At 39.7% G+C, this 24,451-nt stretch overlaps 6 protein-coding genes across 6 annotated transcripts; 3 read left to right on the forward strand and 3 right to left on the reverse strand.

Moving 5' to 3' along the window:
* Positions 1-1,602: 1,602 nt before the first annotated feature.
* Positions 1,603-6,698, reverse strand: BCR41DRAFT_419117 (hypothetical protein; the record flags this gene model as incomplete). Its single annotated transcript, XM_022029708.1, has 4 exons — positions 5,738-6,698; positions 4,129-4,427; positions 2,560-3,875; positions 1,603-2,456 (listed from the first exon to the last, which is right to left on the reverse strand). The coding sequence occupies exons 1-4, from the start codon at positions 6,476-6,478 to the stop codon at positions 1,603-1,605; spliced, it is 3,210 nt and encodes a 1,069-aa protein (XP_021885034.1). The 5' UTR covers positions 6,479-6,698.
* A 3,909-nt stretch (positions 6,699-10,607) lies between these two features.
* Positions 10,608-11,041, forward strand: BCR41DRAFT_392632 (hypothetical protein; the record flags this gene model as incomplete). Its single annotated transcript, XM_022028474.1, has 2 exons — positions 10,608-10,612; positions 10,735-11,041. 2 exons carry the CDS (start codon positions 10,608-10,610, stop codon positions 11,039-11,041), a joined length of 312 nt encoding a protein of 103 aa, XP_021885035.1.
* A 1,672-nt stretch (positions 11,042-12,713) lies between these two features.
* BCR41DRAFT_299989 (legume-like lectin family-domain-containing protein) lies at positions 12,714-14,887 on the forward strand (the record flags this gene model as incomplete). Its single annotated transcript, XM_022020546.1, has 6 exons — positions 12,714-12,915; positions 13,026-13,288; positions 13,684-13,935; positions 14,030-14,110; positions 14,229-14,315; positions 14,471-14,887. 6 exons carry the CDS (start codon positions 12,714-12,716, stop codon positions 14,885-14,887), a joined length of 1,302 nt encoding a protein of 433 aa, XP_021885036.1.
* Positions 14,888-15,832: 945 nt separating this feature from the next.
* On the reverse strand, positions 15,833-16,812 carry BCR41DRAFT_346638 (hypothetical protein; the record flags this gene model as incomplete). Its single annotated transcript, XM_022022933.1, has 1 exon — positions 15,833-16,812. A coding segment is annotated over exon 1 (500 nt), but the record flags the coding sequence as incomplete, so codon positions are not given.
* Positions 16,220-17,935, forward strand: BCR41DRAFT_153391 (hypothetical protein). The gene is made up of 3 exons (XM_022019610.1): positions 16,220-16,811; positions 17,153-17,323; positions 17,454-17,935. The coding sequence occupies exons 1-3, from the start codon at positions 16,536-16,538 to the stop codon at positions 17,883-17,885; spliced, it is 879 nt and encodes a 292-aa protein (XP_021885038.1). The 5' UTR covers positions 16,220-16,535; the 3' UTR covers positions 17,886-17,935.
* Positions 17,936-18,173: 238 nt separating this feature from the next.
* On the reverse strand, positions 18,174-24,381 carry BCR41DRAFT_346642 (hypothetical protein). The gene is made up of 8 exons (XM_022022934.1): positions 24,190-24,381; positions 23,956-24,096; positions 23,488-23,835; positions 23,112-23,345; positions 21,867-22,982; positions 18,942-21,767; positions 18,512-18,831; positions 18,174-18,418 (listed from the first exon to the last, which is right to left on the reverse strand). Exons 1-8 carry the CDS (start codon positions 24,328-24,330, stop codon positions 18,259-18,261), a joined length of 5,286 nt encoding a protein of 1,761 aa, XP_021885039.1. The 5' UTR covers positions 24,331-24,381; the 3' UTR covers positions 18,174-18,258.
* Positions 24,382-24,451: the final 70 nt, after the last annotated feature.

The following is a 24,451-nucleotide window of genomic DNA, read 5'->3' on the forward strand; positions in this document are numbered from 1 at the left end:
TTTTCCCTTCCCCTTCCCCTTTACTATGAGCCCTTCGTCGACTCCATGGTAAAGCAGGGAACGAAAGAGCCTTTTTCCAATGAAGATATGAGGAAGGAGGAGAGTGAGGGATTGAGGATGTAATAGAATGCTCAGAATCATGATGATTGTTAAGCTCAGTCATTTCGAGTTGTCGAGATGGCGGACTAGAGCTAGATGGGTCATATCCTATGGATGTCATTGTGGATAGGGAAGACAAGGCAAAAAAAGAAGATAGCAAGATATAACTTTCGAAATATAAAAAAGGAGAATTATTTGGTTAGAGATCAACTCAATAATGTGGACATTTCTTTATCTCTTTTCTTTTTGTAAGAGGCAGATTGGATTGTGAATGGGGCTGGGATTACTTTTTAGCGAAAAGGGAAAAAGCGGAAAAAAAAAAAAAAAAAAAAAAAAAAAAGCGGAGGAAGAGTGGAAGAAGAAGATTGAATGCATAGAGTGACTAAACCACTTCTTGTGGCAAAGGAGAGAAGAGGAGGGAAGAGGGAGGTCTATGGGTTTATTATTGTGCGAATAGCTTGAAATGACATGCGCCTTCTTGCTCTTTGTTTCCTTGTAGGCAGGAATACAAACAGAAAGAAAAAGACGGCAATGCAACACATGTATACCTTTGAAGTATAAGAGTATAGTGAAAAACTGTCCTTTACCTTCACTCAAATAAGGGTTCGCGTGTTTTAAAGTTTATGGATTGTTTGTTGTACAAAGGCGCGTTGTAGCCAATAGGGATGATGAATGCTTTTGAGTTGACAACACTACGAACATCAACATTTGCGTGGCCGTTGTTTGGTCAGAATAAGAATGAACAAAAAAAAAAAAAAAAGATGGCAATCGAATCAATTCATCAATGCATTCTAAGCGTACAAAACAAAAAAAAAAAAAAAAAAAAAAAAAAACGAATAAGGAATGAAGCAAGTGGACGAGAGAGAGAGAGAGAGAGAAAGAGAAAATAAAAGTAATTGCCATTTTGGCAATGATTCATAATTCAATCTCATTCGTCACCTTTTCACTCCTCATTACACTTAACCTGACAAAAAAACCCTCTCTCCTCCTCCTCTTTTGACCTGGTTCTCCCTCCGTATTACTGGATCGTATTCACTGAAAAGCTATTAATGACATGCCAAGTCCTTTTTTTTTTATTGAAATGCATATTTTGGATGCAGGGAAAGAGAAAATCTGAACAATCTAATTAATCTCAACTTTTGTATGACCAATCTTCGGTGCTTTATTTCGCTGTTTATTCGATCTTTGTAAAGGTGAGTAAGAGAAAAAATAAAAAAAGGGATAGAAGTAAAAAAGGAACACAAATAGGAGAGAGGAAGGAGATAATAAACCCATGAGAAAAAGGAGTTCATTTCCATGCACAGCATTTTATATTTTATTTTTATGGACAACATTGACAACACCAGAAAATTTCAATCCTTCAAGGCGTTCTAAGATAGCCTATTAAAATGTTTTTGGATATGAGCAGTATATATTGGTAACACATTTAACATTTGTTGTTATCTTTTTTTTTTTTTTTTTTTTTTAATCAATCTTATGCGCTATTTGCTGGTAATACAGAGTTTAACAATGTCCAGAAATATCAAACGCATCATGTCCTCCCATCCGCTCCACCAGCTCATTCACTTTTCCAACCAAATCCCGCCTCCATCGCTTCATCTCTGCATTTCCTCCACAGAGTTTCGACCACCAAACTTGGATCTGCATCTTCAGATCGATCTGCCATTCCCAGATCCATACTGTACAGTATGCAATCGTAGGAAACAGCACAAACGTCGCCAGTATCCAAAAGACCATCAATCGACTCATGCTCCAATAATAATCATGAAGTGCCGCCCAATGACCCACCCAGATCGTCAACAATGTCGCATACAGAATGAAACAAATCGGCATCAACGCCAACGACGCCACAATCTTCCAAGTCGCAATTACATCTCGTCCTGGCCATCTTGAGACAGGCAAATAAGATTGAAACGCCAACATGGCTTGCCGACCCTTGTAATTGGCTGCTGATGTTGCTATCAACCCAACAGGCTCGAAGAGAAGTGTTCCTGGCAATGATAAAAGAAACAATGCTGGAAGACAAAACAATGCTGGCAATGTACAGACCAAAGCGACTATCAAATTCGGATCAGCAGTCAATTGCCAATCTTGCACGCCTTTGTTCGTCAAATGTTTATCATATGCATTAATGTCTCGTTTGATCTCTGCCACTTTTGGAGTCAAAACCAATTTGGAGTATCCTTTTGCAAATCGACGGGTCAATTCCAGCTTTTGAGGCATCGTCAGTGGTTTCTTTAGCGTACTACTATAAAGTCGCCTCGTGGCTTTGATCAGTCGCAGCTCATCATAGTTTGGTGCATTCAATGTCAGTCCTTCCACGGCATCATGGATCATTTGTAGCAGCTCTGTACATGCTATAAATAATAATAACAATTATAACAATACGTTAATACACAAGTACCTCAGTTTTTTATTTTTCCTTCTTTTCATCCTCAATGTGCTTTTTCTAGCCCATACCTTTCTTCTTGGCTTCACCTCCTTCACGATACATTTCTATAAGGTGGTCTGGGACTGTTATCGGATGACCATAATCAGCGTAGAAACGGGATCGAAATCGATGACGATTAAAGAAATTGAGGCCGCAGGGTATAATCCTCAAAGTCTTTGGTGTTGACGCTGCTGTTGAATGTTGTTCCTCCTGCCTCTGTTGCTGCCGTGCAAGGTAGCCCAAGACCATGATTGTACATCCGTATTTGAAATCCAACAGATGATAGTCATCACTCGAGACTCCCTCTGGGAAAACAGCTACAGTCCTATTATCCTCAAAATTCTTCCAAACACTCTCGTAGATCATAGAATGATCAATTGGGCGAGCATATTGAAACATACAAGGAACAGTTGGGAAGCGCATACTAGTTGTTGGTGGAGTGAGCATTGCTGGTGAGGAAGCGACATCGTGTCTCGCCGATGTAGGCGGAGCAATGGTTGCAGAGTTCGAATCCTTGTTTCCGGTGATCATATATGCAAATGAAGTGTTTCCCTGATTCAATAAATCTTCTTCCTCCAATTGCACACCCATACCCACCTGTTCATCCGCATCCATGTAGCCGCCATTCACATCACGAGTACTGTGGTTGGTTGAAAACGATGAGAGCCTTAAATTCGAGCTATTACGGCTTGCAGCCGTATACATAGCGCGTATAGGTGAGTTCAATGATCGCTTATTCCGAAGTAACGGCGTAGATTCAGTATTCTGGAAGATATTGGGCGGTGCTGTAACAGACCCTGGAATGTCCGCGCCTGAAGTGAAGGTCCCGTTCTCCATCGCATGGGCAGCCAAAATCGACTGTCGTTCTGCTGCACTTGCCTCTGCTTCTGGAGATTTCGAAAAGATCTTTTGAACAAATTTTCCAATCGTGCCTGTGGCACTGTTGGCCATAAACACTGCATTCTGCTGCTGCTCATGTGCTTTTAACGCATTGTTGATCCCTATCATGGTATTACCACACTCCACCCTGATCTTGAGAGAACCACTATCGACAATTTTGTGAGATTTGATATAGGTAATATCTCGTTCTGAAGTCAATGTCGCAGGGAGCCATTTCAGTCCTGGTTGCTTAAACGTCACCTGGCGCTCGTTTATAACATCTTCAACCACAGCATAGCATTGAGTTACACGATCATCCTTGGTGGCATCCTGAAATGATCCACATTCGATATAGACTGTATCTCCTTGACTTAATTGAGTACCAATTCCATCGCCTGAAATACTGCACCCATCATGTGCTATTGTAACAAGACCCGCCCCATCGTACTTTGTTGCATCCTGCGGCCTAATGATTGTTACCACATCACCGTATTAGTTTACAGAGAAGAAGAATGGGGGAAAGGAGAAGGAGAGAGGGGAAGGAGATCCAGGGGTAATTCAAATTGTCACACCATACGCCATACTCATTAGATTCATCCGCACAGCTTTTATTGACAAAGCAGGTCATTCATTTCAACTTCTCCAAGACACGAGGCACAATTGTCAGATGCCCTTGATCTCTTGACACGACAATAGTTTTATTATTAGAAAAATGATACCTTAGCACTGGAATGGCGCCTATCTTTCGCGCAATACCTCCGATAGCAGTCTTGAAATTAGGTTGGGCCATCAAGAAGGAAATCTGACCAGGATGTGTTGCCAGCAATGCTAATCCATCCAGTAAATAGTTGCCATGATTTGAAACCACGAGTAACGGCTCTTGTTGTGGGATAGATTCTGTATGGAACGCACCATATTCTCGAAAGAAGATATGGAATAATGTTCGACATAGCAGCTTGACAAAGCTGTATAGGCCTGGGATTTTTCTGGGTCCTACACTATTCATTTGCTGTTGCTGCTTGGGTCGAAGTGATAAACGATATTTGTTTGCAACGTGTGTGAGTTAATGGATATAATAGAAGAGGATAATTATTTACAGCAACAAGGTATTCAATAAGCCGAAGAAGGTGAATAACATAAAGAAATCAGAACAACTTTTTAAAAGAAATGGAGATGAGTTGTTGAATCAACCGTCAATTCAATGAGAAAGAGAGGAGCTACCACAGCCCGTTTTTTTTTTTTTTTTTTTTTTTTTTTGCACAAAATGCTCACATTTTTTTTTTTTTTACTCTCCACAGTCAGTCAGACGCAGACTCACATAATCACTCCAGGCACCGCCTCATCACTCGCTCACGCTTTTTGGTGTTTGCCCACTAAAAAGCAAAAAAAATAACACACACACGTGCACATGCACACACAAAAAAAGCCTCGTAATGAACCTGACTGACCCTTCAGTTGGCACAACCCTGATGTCCGTTCATCTTTTTATGATTTTGGTTACACTAGGAAACCTCAAAGTTCACTGGAAGGTCTAACTTTGCATTGTAAATACCATCATTAGCGTCACCAAAGGCAACTTTATGAGGAAATAGCGAATTTAAACGGCCAAAAAAAAAAAAAAAAAAAAAAAAGAGCCCTTCCAATTGTGTTGACTTAAAAGGCAGATGGGCAGATGGCAAACCAAAGAAAAAGGGGAGGATAAAAGAAAAAAAAAAAATTGGAGACTTTTGTCTGTGTCAAAATGCCTGTGCATTAATGCGCTTTGCGCGCTTTGCAAATGAGTGAAAATGTTTTGGGTGGGAGAGTGAAGTAAAAGGTGAGAGGTGAGAGGTGAGGTGAGAGGTGAATGAAAAACAGGGGGGGTAAGGAGGGAGATTGGACTGCATGCATTAACTGCATTACCTGCATGGACACATTGATTTGCATTTGTTACCTTATCGCCGGTATCTTAGGCCTCGGGGTGAAGAAGAAAAAAAAAATGCAGCTCGTTCGTTTGCTTTTTTTTTTTTTTTTTTTTTTTTTTTTTCCCAATAAATGCTAATCTCCGCGATTGGTTTTGGAGGAAAGCATCATTGGGTAGAATAATAATAATAACAATATAACAATATTAAGCCATCGCTCTGCTCCACTGCAATAAGCAAGAGGTGACGATAGAGAGTAAAGGATTGAGCCAAAGAGAGAGAGAGACAGACAAATGATCAACAAACGATGTGAGCTTGGAGCATACCATTGCTATTTATTATTTTTTAAGTTTTTTTTTTATTAGGACTATATTAAGAGCTAATGACTTGTTTCTACACATTATTGGGCAGACAAATCCATGCTCACCCTAGGAGTAGGTAAGGAAACACCCAATCCCTTGCAACTATAATTAATGTCGCTAATGTGGGTATTATTGTTTACATATCCGGCATGTCCAGCATGTCCAGACACTTCAAATGTTGCTGAACAGCCTTCAGTCAACGATGGAGAGGATTGAGAAGATGATGGTGGGCTTGGTGAAGAAAAGGAAGGGCCAACGTTCTTGGAATAAGATCGTCGTCGTACTACACCATTGCTGGTAATTGTGCTGTTGAGGTTGAAATGATTGTTTCGGAGTGTTGGTACTTGGCTATTAGAAGGTTGAGGCCCAATATCTGACATGATGTATTGTCGAAGATCACTTGACCATTGATATGGGTTCGTAGTCGGGGAGATTGAAGTAGAACTAGAAGTAGTAGAGATAGACGCGAAAGGCGATGATGTCATGGCGGCGGTAGAAAGTGGTGGTGTTGATGGCAAGGCATATGTCATATTGATTGATAGCCTTGAAGTGCGTCGAGCCTTGAAAGATGACCGGTCACTCATGCTGTTACGGTTACTGCTAGAGACGCGTTCTTCATGGCTATATCCTTCTGCAAATGATCGTCTGTTTCGTCTATTCTCTTCTTCTTCATCCCCTTCGTCACCTGGCATTTCAGGGATCGTTGTAAGCGGCATCCCAGTACTTGAGTTTGATAACATTTGACTAATATCCATGCCTGAGATATTTGACAATGGCGCCAATGTGGAGAGTTGGGCGTTAGACATGGCGGTATGTGGTATATAATGGATTACAAGTAAGAGGGAATGATAATGAAACACGGAGAGAGGTATATAAAAAAAAAATCTGTACAATTAAAAAATGAGTTGAAGAATGATAGTGAAGAGTGATTGGGAATGAAAAAGCGAAGGTCAATAAACGTAAATGTAGAAAGAACTAAAGGGTCGTTATGCGATAATTAATGCTTAATGTGGAGTAAAAGAATGATGAACAGAAATTGAGGTTAATGAAGGGAAAACAATGCGATCCTTTTATACCTTTTTTTCCTTTCTTTTACTCATCTATGAATCTTTATAACCCGATTGAATGGATTGGATATTTACTCTGACCTTTATTCAATCACAAAGAATGAATGAAAGGATATGTGCGCGACTGCTCACATACAAAGATACAAAAGAGCATGGAATAGCATCGCAAAAGCATGGCATTATTACATGATTAGTGTAAATCCAATTGTCTTTCCCCCCCCTTTTTTTTTTTTTTTTTTTTTTTGACACGGGCTGGGCCAATGCCCAATGTCAATGCAAGGAAATATAGAGATTGAGAGAGAGCCAAAAAAAAAAAAAAAAAAAAAAAAAAAAAACGCATCGCATTGTCGAATCACACTAGCCATCTCGTCCACCCTTGTTCAACACAGGGCGAAACTGAGCAACAAAATATCATACACAGATTGACACACATTTTTAGGCCATGTAACAGGGATAATGATGAATTAAGATATTGAGGATTGATTACCTCTTACAATGTCTTTCTTTACACCCTTCGCCTCCCTTCCTTCGCTTTTGCCCATCTGTCTCTCTGCCTATTCGTTTGCCCGGGCCCTTGCATTCTTTTACATGTACTTTGTGTTCAAAGATCCAGAACTAAAAGGCAGAGCAATGCAAGATCCATTTTAAAAAAGTAAAAGAAAATAAGAAATAAGCGCCAACATAAAAACATAAAAACATAAAAAATAAAAAAAATAAACAAATACCTCCTGAATTATGTTTAAAACGTTTCTTCTCCTTCTCCGTCTCTTGAACTCTGTTTTCTGTCTGTTAAGTTCAGAATCGCAAGCACAAGGAAGGGGAGCGGGAGGGGGGGTATCGGTTACCCATCATCTGGGGGCCTTTGTTTTTCTTTTTCTTTTTCTTATTTTGCAATATAAAAGGAATTGTGAATACAAATATATCAACGTGTTTAGAAAAAATCTATAACTGGATATTGACTCGAGGGACAATGTGTATGATCAAAGAGAGCATCTGCACATAACACACATTCATTCACAAAAAAAAAAAAAAAAAAAAGAACCTTTTTTTAACGTTCAGTTTTTCTGCATCCAGTCTATGGCACATGTACACATACACTGTGCTGGTATGTTTATTTTTTTTTTGTGGGTCACAGGGCCTTTATTTTTTATTTTTTATTTTTTATTTTTTTTTAATGTTGAGCTGGGTAAGTTTGGATGGAAGGAACGAGATCCAACCAGAAAGAGCTCTCGCATTGGGCACTCAACCTCACGAAAATAAACAGCAAGAGCAGCGAAAAAAAAAAATAAAAAATAATAAGGGCCATAAACGAATAAGAGACTCTAAAAAAGCAAAGCAATGAAGAGCAGGGGAAGAGCAAAACATAAGCAAATGCATAAGCATAGGATAAATAAAATAATATATAAAATATAGAATATAAAAGACTGCAAATATCAAAAAGGAATTGCGAATACAGATCTTGAAAGTAGAAAATATTGAGCACGATTCATGTTTTTTTCAGCTCATTTGTTAAAAAAAGCAAAAGGAATGTTGAGCAACTACGGTTCTAATTTGCTGCGTGGGGCCTAACTATAGACACTATGAAAGAGCTACTGAAGAGCTACTGAAGAGCTAATACGCGCGATTTTTATTTATTTATTTATTTTTTGTTTGCTGTTCCTAAAATTATCTTGTAAATGTCAAGAGCAACAGAGCATAGTAATAAAGATCGGCTATAGACATTAGAAACACGATAGATCGAGATAGATCGAGATACATCCAGAAAGGTGCATAAAAAAGAACTAAATAAAGGCAGAGAGGCAGAGGCAGAGAGAGGAGGAATTGAGAGAAGGGGAAAATGGGGGATAAATGAGACGAAAACATGGTTTAATACTTCATGAGCATTCTTTCTCTCTTTTTTTTTTCTTTTTTTTTTTTTTTACACTCTATTTGTTTCTTTCATTTCATCTTTCTTCTCATATTTATTATCATCGCTAATATCTTAATGATCATACCAACTATCTATCAATACCAACCCAAATCTTCAAGGGATAGGAGCTTTTTACTAGTTAGTAAAATTATTTATCATTCCTATAAAAAACGGTAATAAAAAAAGTTTTTATAAATCAGATATCCTTCTGAATCTAATCGGGAGGTGGAAGAGTGAACACTTATAGTCACTGAGCCATTACAGATTATGAGCGCATTCACTAAAAAAAGGTGCAGACTAAGGAAACCTGGCACCTATGCAGTCTCCAGTGCAACGGGGCGTAGAACAAGTGCACGTGGCATCTATTTACATCACGAAATTCATGCCCTATCAGTTGTCCATGTGATCCATTTTAGACATGCTTCACCGCTCCCCTGTATACACGAAATTTTACCTTTGGCCTCGCCAGATTTCCATTGCAACATTTTGAACAAATATGAAGTTAATATGTTCCTCTCTTGAATGAGTAGAAAAAAATAAAATAATGATAACAGAAAAGACTTTCAAAAGCTTGCCGAATTGACATCGTAGATGTATGTCATCAGATGAGTTTCAAAGATGTTCCTTGACTTAAAGAATAGTCTCAAGCTTTAGGGACAACGTCTCTAGCAATTGTGTCTCTTCTTGCAATGACTGGAAAAATGAAGTATAACCAAGAACTCGGATGTACCGAATCAGAATTGCAATACGGAAATACGAAAAGTCCTTTCATCACCATATGACTTAATTCATATTTTTCCTGCAACTGACTATAAAGGGGATGGCGGAGGAGTTTATAGCCATCTGGCATAGTGGCTGTTGTAACAAAATCACCACTCCAAACAATATAACAGCCAAAGCCCCGGATATCAGATATTATGGCCAGAGAAGGTCTCCTACACGCTATACAAGATCATGTGACAACATGTCTGCAAAAAATAACCAAGGTTCATGTCGAAATGTTCCATCAATGTAGTCCTTCCCGAAGCTTTGGATCCAATCACCCAGAAGGATACAACATAATGGGTCATAAGCATACCGACAAATGTTGGGTTGGCATGTGAGAAGGGGTTTCCACAAAGTATTCTGCTGGCTCGAATGGACATGGCCTACAATGCAATTTCATTGTACTTTTCCTTGCCAGATGTGTGCTTGTATGCTCAGAGGCTGCAGTACAGTAGTAGGTGCCGGTCGCAGATCGTTCGTCATTCTTCACATGCATACTATTTTGCTTTAGATTGGCGAAGAATCGGTTTGAATGTCATTTCCCGATTCTCCGGCAAGCTGTTGAGCACGGGTAATGCTCAGCTTCCTAAATACCGCCCAGAACCAAGACTCTCCCTTCATTTGCTGCTCGAACATAGGCCTGATTGACATAGTAGGTAGCATCTCAACGAGCCCACGACGCTGCTTCAAGTAGCTCTTTGCTACGTTTGAACAGTGGATCATACTCGCTCTCACGGTTCGTTTTATATAGACAGCTAGCATTAGCATTCTATGAAAAATACGTATTTTTGCTTGGAATCGTTCTATGCTTGCCCTGTCTACTTAAGGTTGAGGGCACATGTCGCTGCTTGTATTCTTTTTTATAATCGTAATTGGTTTTATTTGTTTTATTTGTTTGTATTCTTGAACTTTGTACTTGTGCACACACATTGAACGTTGTGTAGAATGTGCACACCGTCTCCCTTAACGTCAGTAATCCGTTTTTCTTCAGCCCAAGCACAGCAGTCGCATTTTGTGCCACCAAACTCAACTGCCAACCGCCTGTGTTTGAGCACATTGATACATTCACATTGTTCTATGAGAGACAAGCTTCATCCTCAGCGATCCTTTCTTAATCCTGCCATATAAAGCAGCTCACTTTTCCTTTACTTGCCAATTCGCCTTCAAGCAATGCTAGGTAAAAAAGTTTTCAACATGAAGTTCATTTTTGCTATCTCGGCTCGGACACCTTCGCCTCCATTCAGCAGCTGCTCTATTCACCCCACTGACATGGCTGTCACCAACTTTGTCCTCAGCCCTTACCCTCTCTCTAATGGTACAGAGGTCTGCGCTACCGCGACTGGAACTCTCTCATCCCAATCACCGCTAGTGCCAGGCTTAATATCGTTGGCAAGTTCCTCAACCACATCATTTACACTGATGCCTTCGACTTTTGCACTGTCTTGGCCAAGTTTGGAACTTCTTGCCCTGTTTCCACGAGCGCCGCACAGATCAAGTTCTGTTTCCTGATCAAGAAGACTGCTCCCCCTTTGCCAATTTTATTTCAAATTCCCTCCATCAACGGCAACGGCCACATTACCTTCTGCCTGCAGGCCACGGTCACTGTCGTGGAAGCTCCACCATCTTAGCTTTATTTTTCCACACTCTCACTCCCAGCCCCGTATATATATATATCATTCATACGTTGTACTAAACTCTGTTCTATGACTTTAAGAACTTAATGTTTGGTTTGAGGAGAAAAAGCAAATGGAAATAAAAAAAAATTTAGCTATGACTTAGAAGCAGTTCTTGTCTGGATTAAAAATAGAAATGGAAAAAACTGTGTTGACGAAAAATACACAATCCTTCCTTTGTGGTATTGGTGTCGCCTTCATCGGGGTTGACTACTGTATATTTTACACGGTGAGAGTGTACAATGGTATAGGATGCATAATTAGTAAGGTACTAAAAAAAAAAAGGTATAACAACCCCCAACACAGCCAGTATTAGGAAAGAGAGGAGTGGAGTATCATGCCAAAGGCTCTCACTGGATATGTGGAGCAGTTAACCACCACGATGGAAAAATGGTTTTTTGTTCTCTTTTTTTTTTTTTTTTTTTTTTTTTTGCATTCTTTGAGAAGTTACTGACCTGATATTCAGATACTTAATTATGACACTGTGGGCTGCTTTTTCTGGTCCCTTTCCACAGGATGCATGGACTACATTCTGAGCCTCCTACTAGTATTTCAACTTCAAAGTGTAGTTGGAAATAAGGGAAACAAAGGAAATAAAGGTAAAATAACCTGTCTTAACTTCGTCATTTTCAGGCTACAAGCACCCTCGAGTCACCTAGGCTAGCTTCTTTCGAATGATCCCTTTATATGTCTTTCGGCGGTATTTTTCTTACTCCTTGTTGATTTTGCTTATGTAGATGCTACGAAATATCCTTGCCTCATTCAAATCTAATTCAGATGACGGTTTGCTATCCCTGGTCATTTGTGTAGATTGTATTTTCGGCTGCCTGGAGGGCTACTACAGCAAGTCTTTTGCTATTGCTACCGAAGACGCTTGGGATATGGACAAGAACCGCGGTATTAACGCCGTTCTGAACGACAACTTGCTCAGCAATGCCTTGGACATAAACATGCTCTCGTTATTTTTTCTCAGCAGACTCTATGGTTATATCTTTACTAAGGTTATTCAGTCCTGGTTTTTATGACAAAGACAATGAGACGCTTACCATTATTTTATTGAGATTGTTTCGGGAGCAGTGATAATGGATATCTCTCCTGATCAATGAACCTGGCATCACCACCATGTTTGTAGCCCTTGTAGAAGATGCATAGGCGTTGTACAGGACCAAACCCGACAAATGAACAACACTATGCTGAAGTTACCCATAGCGTCCGTGGTGATCATGTTATTCATGGGTTAGCATTCAAGAATACGTTTGGTTCAGCGGTTTTTGTATTCTTTTCTTCTTTTTTTTCTTGTATACGTAGCTTGACCTCAAAGATACCAATAAAAAATGGCATCAACAATCTGTCCGCAACTGGCAATAGAATGATCAAAGCCCCTGCAAGTGTTGGTTGTAATTCATATGATCCAATGGACTACTTACAATTCAGCATTACAAACAACTTTAATTGAGGACCGCAAACATTTCCTTTGGCCCTTCTGTTCTCCACAACATACTTCACACCCCACACTCCTCTTTTTTTTTTTTTTTTTTTTTTTTTGCATTCTTCGCGGCGCTTGTTTGTTTGTCTGGGTTCCACTGTCGTTTCAGCCTCTTTCCCATTTCCCCATTCATTCATTGTCATGAAATCAGCAAGCATTCTATTGATACCAATCGTGTTTCTGTCAACAATAGTGTTGGCAGCAGGGGACAGTAATGAGACGCCGCACTCAAAAGCATTTGAAACAGTGCAGCCAGCGCAGAACCGCCGTTATGATTACAAGCAATCCATGAAGAAACCATTCATGTACAATGGAGCCATTCCATTCTGGGAACATCATGGCAGTAAGGTTTTTTTTATTTTTTTTATTTTTTTATTTAAGTATCCGTGAGAAACTTACTGACTTTTTATTGTTATCATTAACACTTTAACACTTGCACCTCTTAAAAAATAGATTCGTTTGTCGCTCTGGAGTTTGTTCGTTTGGCACCATCTGTGCCAGGATTACACGGTTCAGTGTGGAGATCTACGCCAAATGAACATAAGGAGTGGGAGGTTGAATTTTCGTTCAAAGCCCATGGACAGCATTCTCAAGGTGGTCGAGGATTAGCATTCTGGTACACACAGGACTATGCGACTGAAGGGTCCATCTTTGGAAACAAGGACAAATGGAAGGGAATAGGCATTTTTTTGGATACGAACGATGTAGCCAATCAGGTACTTACGCAACATCAATTGAATTTACAATGTTTTTTATAATCTCAATCCGTTATTCAAAAGTATTCAAGAGGAGGCAATAGGCATAAAAAGTCGGCTATAATGAAACTTTAAAGCCACTACCATTCATCAAAAGAGACAAACATCCAGGGATAGTTGTTAGGAAATCAGGATGCTTGGATGTCAAGGTATCAGGAGCAATCAATCACAAAAAGAGGGAGGCGGTGCGTTATTATTTGGGCTTGTGCTCTGTGCTGTCAGCATTCGATTCGCTATTCAAGAATCCAAAACTTTAATTCTTGTGATGGATTGATGGATATGCCTTCTTAATTCACTAGCCGATTTTGGGCACTCATTGAGCAAAAAAAAAAAATTACCAATTTATTATCATTTAGAGATTGACCCCAGTGGTCTATGGATTGTTGAACGATGGTACTAAGGCTTTCCCAAGCAGACCCATTGCCAACAGTATCGGAGGATGTTTCCGTGATTACAAAAACTCACCGGGGCCAGTGGTCGTACGTGTCTCATACGTGGGCAAAAAACTTCGGGTAGCACTCGACTCATTTGGAAGAGGTACAAGGATGATTGATTGCTTTGAGGTGGAAGATGTCGACCTTCCAACCGGATATCATTTCGGTTTCTCGGTAAAGAAGATACTTTATTTGAAGAAGTATTCTTTGAGCTTTGAGAGTATTTCCTATTTGTTGATTTTTATTTTTTATGTCATTTTAGGCCCAGTCATCAGAGTCTGGAGCATCGGATGATCACGATCTTTACTCATTTGAAGTATATGAAGTCAATCCTGCACCGAAGACCGAGGTAAAAAAACAAAAGTCAAGAGCCAGTTTACATCTGAAGCTTATTTAGTTGATTAGTTCTTGACTGAAGATGCAAGACAAAAGGACTAAACATAATTGAAAATACGTTTCTTCGATAGAAATACTTGAGACCTCATGAAGCTGAGGTGATCAAGAAATCGGGTGAGATCAAGATTGACGAAGAGGATAAGAGAATTTTTGAAGATGTCCAAAAGATTGTTCAGAGCGAAGAACAGAAGATGAAGGAAGAACTCGGAACCATTCCGCTTTCAGCTGTAAGTTATCATCAAGTCAAAGGAAAACTTCAACTTCTTAATAATATGGGTTAACTTTTTTTTTTTTTTTTTTTTTTTTTGGGTAGGCTCAAGTTGCAGCAGCTGTGTCGGATACTCAATTCAGGATCATCGAATCACTCAACAGTATCCACAACAAGCTCGAATCACTTGGCGCGCCAGTTCAGCCTCCTGAGTCGACGACCAAGAATCTAGCAGAAATCAATGCGAAGATTCAGGCCATGACCTCCTCTTTACATACGATGGAGGGTGTTGTTGAGGGCCTAGTCAAGCATGTCATGTCGCAAGGTGGAGTGTCAACTGTGCCTGATATTACGAAGGTTCTTAAAGATGAACTCAAAAACCTCAATGCTAAGATGGAGGACATTGACGTAAGTGTAGCTCTATCACTTATTCGCCCTTTTATATATATATATAAGACGGCACTCACATTGGCAATGCTTTGTATTCACGATGTGCATTTAATAGTATCGTCAATCATATAATCATCGCCTAACACAAAAGACGCTGGGCGAATCCAACTCATGGGTATTTTATGTGGTTTTACTGATGGTGATGCAAGTTGCTGGCTTGTCTGTATACAACTGGTACAAGAAGCGTATTGAAAGAAATGAGAAAAAATTTGTTTGAGAGATAAAGAAAAAAATTCGCATACTTCCGGAGGAATGTTTATGAGGATCACTTTCGTTTAGTCTAGAGAAGGACGGTTTGTCACGTGTATGTAAGAGAACAATAAAGATGATTTCATTAACGCTACGCCTTCCTTTCTTGTCACAATTAACATAATCATTCTACGTTTCACATATCACTCTCTGGCCGGTAGGTAATTATTAACCATCTCATGACCCCATGCACCATGTTCAAGCCTTCATTCCCTTCATTCCTTCCTTGATTTTTAATTTAATATTGTCTTTACCTATTCATAAATGAAACGTCGATTATTTGTTGTGCTATTGGTTCATAAAAATAAAAAAGTATAACAGAAAAAGAGCGATTACGCTAAAAGGAAAGTGGATCTCTTCTCCACAATTGAACTCTTTTTATTTTTTTTTATTTTTTTTTATTTCATTGCTTCTCAAATGAGAACAAAGTTAATTGCAATTCTCTTGACGCCATCAACTCTGATTACATTTGGTTATTCGGAATAAAGAAAGTTGCCAAAGAACATAAAGGACTTCAAGCAACGTGGAGCTGTTTGCTTAAAAAAGACGTCTCCCTGCATGCACACGCTACACACCAAACTCATTTCAACTATGTTGCGTCATTAGTTTTCATGAAGAGTGTTGGATATCAAGACGGATAACTTGCCTCTTGATGAAAACAAACAAACAAAAAAGGTTGAGAATGGGCAAGTAAAGCAAAAAAAAAAAAAAAAAAAAAAAAAAAAGAGATGAGCGTTGATCAATACATTAGTGCTGTTTCTGCAAACGGATATCAAGTTCTCAATGCTCAATGTTTATACCACATTACAACGATAACTTTGCATTTGTTTCCATTATAATGTCATATACATGCAAACCGTATCTTTGCTAATGTCCTCTATTGTTTATCACCGCCCTTCAACAAATATGAGGAAATTGAGGAAATCTTATTGTTTTACTGTTGGATCAGTTACAAAAAAGTGAGACATTTTTGGGTAGTAGACAGACAATACGACTCATGACAAAAGAGAGCTGCAGATGAATTGAAGTGAATTTCCTTTTGCTTTCCCTTTCGGACCGAGAGGGAAAAAAGAAAGATTCTATTAGATTTATGCTTACATTGCGCCTCTTTGCCTCGAACTTGACGAAGAAATGAAAGAGACCAATTGGAAAGTCTGAAAGAGTCTCCTTTATTTCATTCATTCTTCCCGATTTACGACATAAAAAGAAAATTAAGACACTCAAGCTTTTCTTTTCTTTAAATAACACGCACATTTTACTTGACCTTCTCTTACTGACAAAAGAACATTTCATCACTTCCCTCTTTCCCCTCCCGCTTTGACCAACTTCTCCCAAAACGAATACGGACGACCAATCTTTAACTTCCCAACCCAACTGAAAATCCCCATTTTTATCACCATTTGTCATCTTCATCCTATCGTACAAAGGAGGAAACAACAAACAAACCATAACAAAGTTCAAGACGTCCGATATGAGCAACAAAAGAAATCAAACACAGGCGTTGGATAGCCCAACCTCAAGCACAAGCAACGGCGATGCTAGTCACTTAAACCACAATGATCATTTTGACAAAAAATTCAAGCATGATCACGGTGACGGCGACGAGGATGAGGATGATGATGACGATGAGGATGCTCCCAAAGGCGGAAAGCGTGCTGGCCGAAGAAAAATCAAGATTGAATATATCGAAGACAAGAGTAGACGTCATATCACTTTTTCCAAACGCAAATCGGGCATCATGAAGAAGGTATGGTATCCACAGCTATTCATAGTTAAAAAATCATTGAATTATTGTTATTATTATTTTTCCTACGGTTTCTACGAGTTCCCCCCTGAGCCACTAGGGCAACGTGCCGTCTTGGCCTTTTAGCTGCTCCTAATCGGAGAATGATAGTGGTTAGTTGTCTCAGTCCATGCCATGGTTACATCCGTAAATTTTTTCGGAAGCATCAGGCGATCCACTTTCCAATCCCGGAAATTCTCTTTTTGTGTGCAATTGGTTTCACATTTCTTAAACTTACTTTAGGTTGATCTCCTAGTTTAACAAAACCTCATCTTTCGTGGTCTGCCTTCCTTTTTTGTATCTAGGCGTATGAGCTAAGCACACTCACTGGAACGCAGGTTCTGTTGCTGGTTGTCTCGGAAACAGGACTTGTCTACACCTTCACGACGCCAAAACTGCAACCTCTTGTCACAAAGGCCGAAGGCAAGAACTTAATCCAAGCATGCCTACATGCTCCTGATAAAGAAGCAACGCCTGTAAGTTTTATATTTTTTCTGTCATGCTTGTCTCGCCTTTTTTTTTTTTTTTTTTTTTTTTTTTTTTAGGTTGTCACACTCATGCTGCTGTTCTTTTTTTTTTTTTTTTTTTTTTTCTTCATTATTATAGGATGATACACCAGCAGAGCGTGAAAGCTCAGAGCCTAGACAAGGAGGCGAGTATGACGATCGTACTAGTCCTCAGGGGAATAACGCATCAGGATCATCCCAACAAAATCCATCATCACAAGCTTCGCCTCAACAACCTCAACAGTCATATCCTCCACAATCAGGGCAGCAACAACAGCCAGGGGGGTACGGTAGTTCATCAGCAATGAGTGTACCATCGTATCCACACCCTTATAGCCATATTCCATTCCCTGCACAATATAATTATCCGTCCAATATGCATTATCAAAATGGTCCCCCACCTCCTAATGGAAATCAATACTGGTCAGGTCCTCCACCAGCAGCCTCCACAGGGGCGCAAGTATCACCGCAGCAGTCATCACCAACAAGTGCACCACAAGCTGTAGTAGCAGGAGGGAAAAGGAGGTCATAAAAGTGGAATGAACAATTCTCCTATGTGAAGGACTAGTTTTATTTCGTGCTTTATTTATTCTTATTCTTACTTTTATATTATTTTTTATTCTTTGTGTTTCTCAGCCTGTGTTTTTTGTAAAAAAAAAAAAAAAAAAAAAAAAAGAATAGTGAACCGTGAAAGAACATCTTGTTTGAAAGTTGGTCTCACAAATAAAAAAAAGCATTATCAGAAAAAAACATGTTTTACATGAAATCCTTAATGGTTTTTTATTTTTTAATTTTAATAAATGAATTCTAAATAATGCTAATGAAAGTGGGAAAAAAAAAAAATAATTCAAAAAGGTGGAATAGGCAAATGAATGTTGAAGTGGATCTTGTTTTTACTTTACTGTTTATGCCGATAATGATTCGACATAAGCAAGTGCTCTCCTTTTAACCTCTTCAATATGTTCTTCATCACCATGGTCCTTTTCATAAGCAAGCCACTTCTTGAAGAAGAACTTCATCTTCTTGGATGAAAGTTTCAATGATACCACTCGAGCAAACAACCGACTAAAAAAAGAAATTTGACGACATTTAGTTTCCATTTTTCTTCCAATGTACTTGATGAATAGGAATTTTTACAATTGAAATATAAATACTTACCGGACAGCATCTTGTTCGCCGTTACGGATTTCCATATCAATATAGATGGACCAAAGATCAATACGTTTAGGATAATTAGACATGACACCTTCAAAGATGGTTCGTCCGCGTTCTGGTTCACCATACTTGAACTCGAGCTGTGCAAATTTGGAGATTGTCTTGATATGCTTCCGTTTAGGTAAAGATTTCAAGCTACGCTGAAGTAATTCACGTCCAGCTTCCAAGTTGCCATGATGCAATTGAAAATGACCAAAGCCTGTCCATACTTTTGAACTCTGACCAAATTTCTTAGTCATAGTATTATAAAGTTCGGTTGCCAGCTACAAAATTATCAAGAAGGAATAATATTAATACACTGTGCTGTAAAGAAAATATATTAATAGTTTACATTGTGGTCATTAAAATTTAAAAAAGAAGACCGCGGACTTACATCAGTCTTATTAGATCGCTCGTAAATCTTGACCAGTTGAAGATAGACCTTCTTGGGCTCGCATGTCTGAACAGCATTCTTAAATACCTCCTCCAAGGTGTCAGAGCTGCCAAAAGTGTTTTCCAAGTTCATCAGAGCCACCCATACATTCATCTTCTCTTGTTCCTCCCTAAAGCTGATGGTCTTGAGTGCACGCTGTCCAATTTCGCGCGCCTTGTTGATCTCTGACAGCTGAAGCTGGAATGCCATGTAGTTAATCCACAAGTATGAAGAGTTGGGTGACCCAAGCAACAGTCGCTCATAATCTGCTGCTACTTGGGGTGCCTGTGATTGCAAATCCTCAGTCTCATCGCTCACAATGACTGCTTGCTTCTTTGACTTCTTTTTCTTACTTGATCGTGTATCATCGTCAGAGTCGTCAGTATCACTATTATCGCTTTCATTGTTTTCCTCCACATCATCCTTGCCGTCCCAGTTGAATCCAGATGTAACAGCCAATGGTGAAGCATCAATCATTTCGACATCACTATCATCACCCTTGAAGGCCTTGCTTTGTTCTTCCTGGTCTTCTTCTTCGTCCTCATCTGCAGAGTCGCTATCAACATGTCCTGCGAAAATATTATCCACTTCTTCGTTTTCATATTCGTCATCATCACTGTCAGAGTCTGAATTGTTCATGTTAATATCAATGTCACTTGTGCCTTCCATCTCTACATCAGATCCAGCCTCTACCATTTCTTCATCCTCATCCTCATCCTCATCCTCATCTTCAGCATCAGCATCTTCAAAGTATGAAGATTTGAGACCAAAAGAAATACGCTTCTTCTCGAGGTCAATATCCAAGATCTTGGCCTTAACAGGATCACCGACCGCATACAACTTGGAAACATCAGGAACGCGGTTCTCTGAGATTTCAGAAATATGGCAGAGACCACTAACATTGCTGTTATCAATCTTGATAAAGACACCAATGTCCTTAACGGCCTTAATCGTACCCTTGATCTTCTGACCCTTGGTAAAATCAGCAAGAGTTTGGGCGGCTTTGAAACTGGGATCAATTTGACTGGCCTTTAGTGTCAGCTCAATCTGGTTACGATCCTCGTTCAAGCTGACGACTTTAGCCTTAACAAGTTGACCCACTGTAAAATTGCTCTTCCAATCCTTTAGATAATCATCCGAGAGCTCCGCAATCTTGACACGTCCACTCAGCTTAGGACTCAAAGCAACGAACAATCCTTTATCAGCCACGTTGCTTACAAACCCCTGAAGAATGCCTCCAGCAGCCATATCAGCAAAGCCCTTGACTTCTGGATCGTGAACTGGAGAATGTTCTTCAGGCGATAGACGTGAATGACGGAGAGAGAGATCAATCTTCTTATTGCTGCTGTCAACACTGAGGACAAAGCACTTGAGGATTTGTCCCTTTTTGAAGCCACCCAAAAGCTTATCAGAGTCTGCATAGACATCAGAAATATGAGTCAAATGGACACGACCAAAGACCTTACCACCCAAGTGGATATCTAGTCCAGCATGCTGAATACCTCCGACACGGCCGGAAACAATGGAGCCTTCCTTTACATCTTCAAACTTGTCAATTGGCGTAACTTTAGTTTTCTTCTTGTCCTTGTTGTTATCCTTATCTTTTGTGGCCGAGGTAGTTGGCTCGACAACGAGAATGACACGCTCAGCTGTCTGCCCTTTACCCTGCGACTTGGGAACATATGCAACCACGGTCTTGACCTTCTCTCCAACTTTGTAGCTGATGAAGCGATCCTTTCTGTTGTTGAATGAGCGCGTGGCTGCAAATGCAATCATGTTATTGAACTGAGGGATCGAAAGTACAATATAGTCGTCCTTGACCAACTCGATAACTGCTTCGATAGTTTCCTGTGACTTGTTAAGAGCAGCTAGACTCATAAACTGCTTTGAAAGCTTGCTGTTCGAGACTTTACCGGCGTTAGCCTCCTTAGATTCTTCTTCCGAAATGAGTGAATCCTTAAGGGAAAAGTCAACGGTCTCCTTTTCAAAGTCGATATCAAGGACCTTGGCAACACATTTCAGCCCGACTTTACCCTTGATACCCTTGGTATGATCAACTGCCACGAGACCAGTCTTGCTGTTGTCACCATAGGAAACGGTCCATTGATCTGCCGTTACATTCTTGATCTCGACCATTGTGCATGCTCCAATAGAGAGCGCCGCGTCGTCTTTCTTTGCTAAGCGCTCTAGTTGTCTAAAGTAAGATCCTAAGAACTCACCCTGGAACATGATCGACTCTACAGAGCCATTGTTGACCTCTGAAGGCTTGAGAGTCACTTCAGTCTTGCCACTTTCAGGGTCAATCTTGGTCACCTTGATCAAGACTGACTGGTCCTTGATAAACGCAGTGTCGGATATGTCTGAAAGTGAATGACGGAAGGCGAGGGCCTCAATCCTATTGGCAAATTCTACGAAGACACCAAATTTGGCGACTTGACGGACAAAGGCTGCATAGACATGGCCTTCTTTGAGGTCCTCGCGCTTCGTAACGAGACTATTGAGCTTCGCAGCCATCACCAATGAGGGCTTCTTACTGACTTGGACGTTTCCGCGTTTTTCATCTTGATTCAGCACAACCAAATCTGAAAGGATCATTCCTTCCTTCATACTATTATAAATACGCTCGGCTTGCTCGCCAAGATGGTCAGACAGATGGGCGACGCTGAGGACAGCTTTGGTTTCTGAAGGTTTGAGAGTCAGATGGATGATATTATTCTTGATAGCAACAACCTTTCCTTTATGAATCGATCCAACGGGAGCAGAGCTTAAGTCGGTCTCCGATGATTTCTATTTAGTCAAAAAAAAAAAAAAAAAAAAAAAAAAAAAAAAATTATCAGAAGATAAGTTCCTGGCGAATGCCTTTTTTTTTTTTTTTTTTTTTTTTACCTTGAAAGACACCTTCATTCGTTGCTCTTCAGTATCAACTCCAAGAATACGACATGTCTTAACTTGACCCGGCTGGAAGATTTCGAGATTGTTGACATGTGACTCCTGAAGCTCAGAAATATGAGCAAAAGCTTTGATATTGTTATAGAAGGAGACGATACATCCGTAGGCATTGGTTTTCATAATGACTCCATCTGAAAAAGTACCGGGCTCCACACCTTCCAAAGAGGTAATGATAGGGAGTTTGCTGTTGATTAATGAGTCCTTGCAAGTCAAAATGACTTTGTTATCCGTAGGGTCAGTGGAGAGAACTCTACATTTGACGGTTTTTCCTTCTTTAAATTTGTCATCGATGTGTTTCTTGGTGCTACTGCTAATGACCGAGTCAACGCAGTGTATGAGAGGAACAAAGCCTTTGATATTCTTGGCCAAGTTGACGACAACACCCTTGTCATTACTCTTGACAACCGTACCCTTGATAATAGATCCAACCTTAATGTCATCCACGCGAAGGAATGGTTGGTCAATGACGGAGCTTTGCAAGCTTAGTTGAAATATGCCATCTACGGGATCATACCCGACAACCATACCACGATGTACAGAGCCCAGCTTGAATTTGCCAACGGCGGAGATGTTGGTGAGACGTTCGTCTGACACACGTGAGATGTGTACATATCCTGGAATATCGATTCCTTCAATCTCGCAAAGTAGGCCATGACGAGCATCAATACGTTTAACAGTAATGGTGTCGAACGAGCGGCCAATAGGAATGGCTTTTTCGGGGTAAACTTTAGATCCAATCTCTGCCTCTGTGGTGTTAGGCTGAGTCAAGCCCATGACATGTTTAGCAGTGGAAAGTCCGATCTTTGTGGGATGGCTTGCCAAATCAATGTATAGAACTCTAGCCTTGATTTTGTCATTAATTTTGATAACTTCCTCCAGTTGTTTCTTTGATTCAATTATTCCATGAGCTGTGTGGAAATAGTCGATTGTAGCGTCGAAATGGCCCATAAACTTGCATACAGCCCCAATATCCTGAATCTCTGTGACATGCGCTTCGACGACGTCACCGGGCATGATTGATCCGATCTCCGAGAAAGAAAAGTTGTCAGCAAGCTGGAGATTTGTAGCGAAAACAAGAGGTATGAATGATAAAAGATAAAGAAAAGGGAGGATTAGGCTTGAAAAATAGATAGATTTATAAAAAAGACAAACAACAAAAGTTCATATGAAGGTTTTACGTACAGTGGCCCTAGAAACCTTCAAAGAGTCGACGGTAAGTTGAACAATCTTCTTGTTAGACTCAACTGACAGGACACTAAAAGTGAGAACTTGACCCACAGACAATGGCTTATCATTGTTCTTGATGCGTTGATACATTTTTGCTTCAGAATTTTTTAGGAATCCATGCATGCCATTCATTCCAAACGTGACGATATAACCGTGATCCTCAATGCTTTGAATAGCCCCAGAAATAAGCTATGTTCGCAGATTCATGTCACGAAAAAAAAAAAAAAAAAAAAAAGTTAAAGTAATCTAATGGCATGATATCCAATTGAATAACGGCATATCCATTTTAAAAAAAGAATACAGAGGATTAAAGCTTTGATGCATCGCATACCGTTCCTGATGAGATATCAACAGGCTTAATTCCCGCATTGACGATAAATGGCTTCATGCTCAAAAAGATCTTGCGCCTATGTTTATCACTACCGGACGCTGCGGCACCACCAGAAGCACCCTGTTGCAATCCAATAATGACGCATTGGATCCACTGTCCCACAAAAAAATAGTCATTCAGGTCTGGGAGGCTATCTCTTGATTCCTGAATCAATTCATCGGAGATTTCTGAAATGTTCAAAAATCCAATGAGGTTGTTTGGAAGAGCAACGACCAACTCTGGCAAGTTATCCCGTCCGTGTGTGATCTTGGTAATGCATCCAAGTAGTTTTGTGCCTTCAATAAGACGCTAAAATCACAAAGATATCAGCCGAAAAGAAAAAATAAAATCATCTTTTCCCTCTACACATTATAGATCAACTAAAGGAGAAAAAAAAAAGCCTTCCTGCCAATTGTAGTGCAAATATACCTTAAAGGACAAGATCTCAACTCTATGCTTCTTGTTATCGAATGTATTTTCAAAATTAACGGGGGCAGATTTCTTCATAGATTTATGTTTTTTCTTGGGATGTCCTGTATCTGAGCTTTTTGAAGTTTGTGCTCCAGATTCCTGTGGAAATAAATACGAATTAATAGTCAAGTTTTGAAGCAGCACAATTGAAAAATTAAAAAAAAAAAAAAAAAAAAAAAAAAAAAGACTTACAGAGAAAAGCGAGCTATCCACTTGATGAGCGATCTCTTTATATTCAAGTGGAGTAAGCCCCGTAGCACCACCACGAGGAAAATCCTCTTCCTCTTTCTGTTTACGCTTTGTCACTGGCGCCTTGTACTCTTTTGATGACATGTCTGTTATAGGTATTTAAGTGAAGTATAATAAGAAATAAAAATAAAAAAAAAAAAGAATTTATACAAGAGAGAATAGGCTAAATGAATAAATGAATATGAGAAATGAATGACAGCTCTGA

This window comes from Lobosporangium transversale (genome assembly GCF_002105155.1).
Source record: "Lobosporangium transversale strain NRRL 3116 chromosome Unknown BCR41scaffold_4, whole genome shotgun sequence".
NCBI lineage: Eukaryota > Fungi > Mortierellomycota > Mortierellomycetes > Mortierellales > Mortierellaceae > Lobosporangium > Lobosporangium transversale.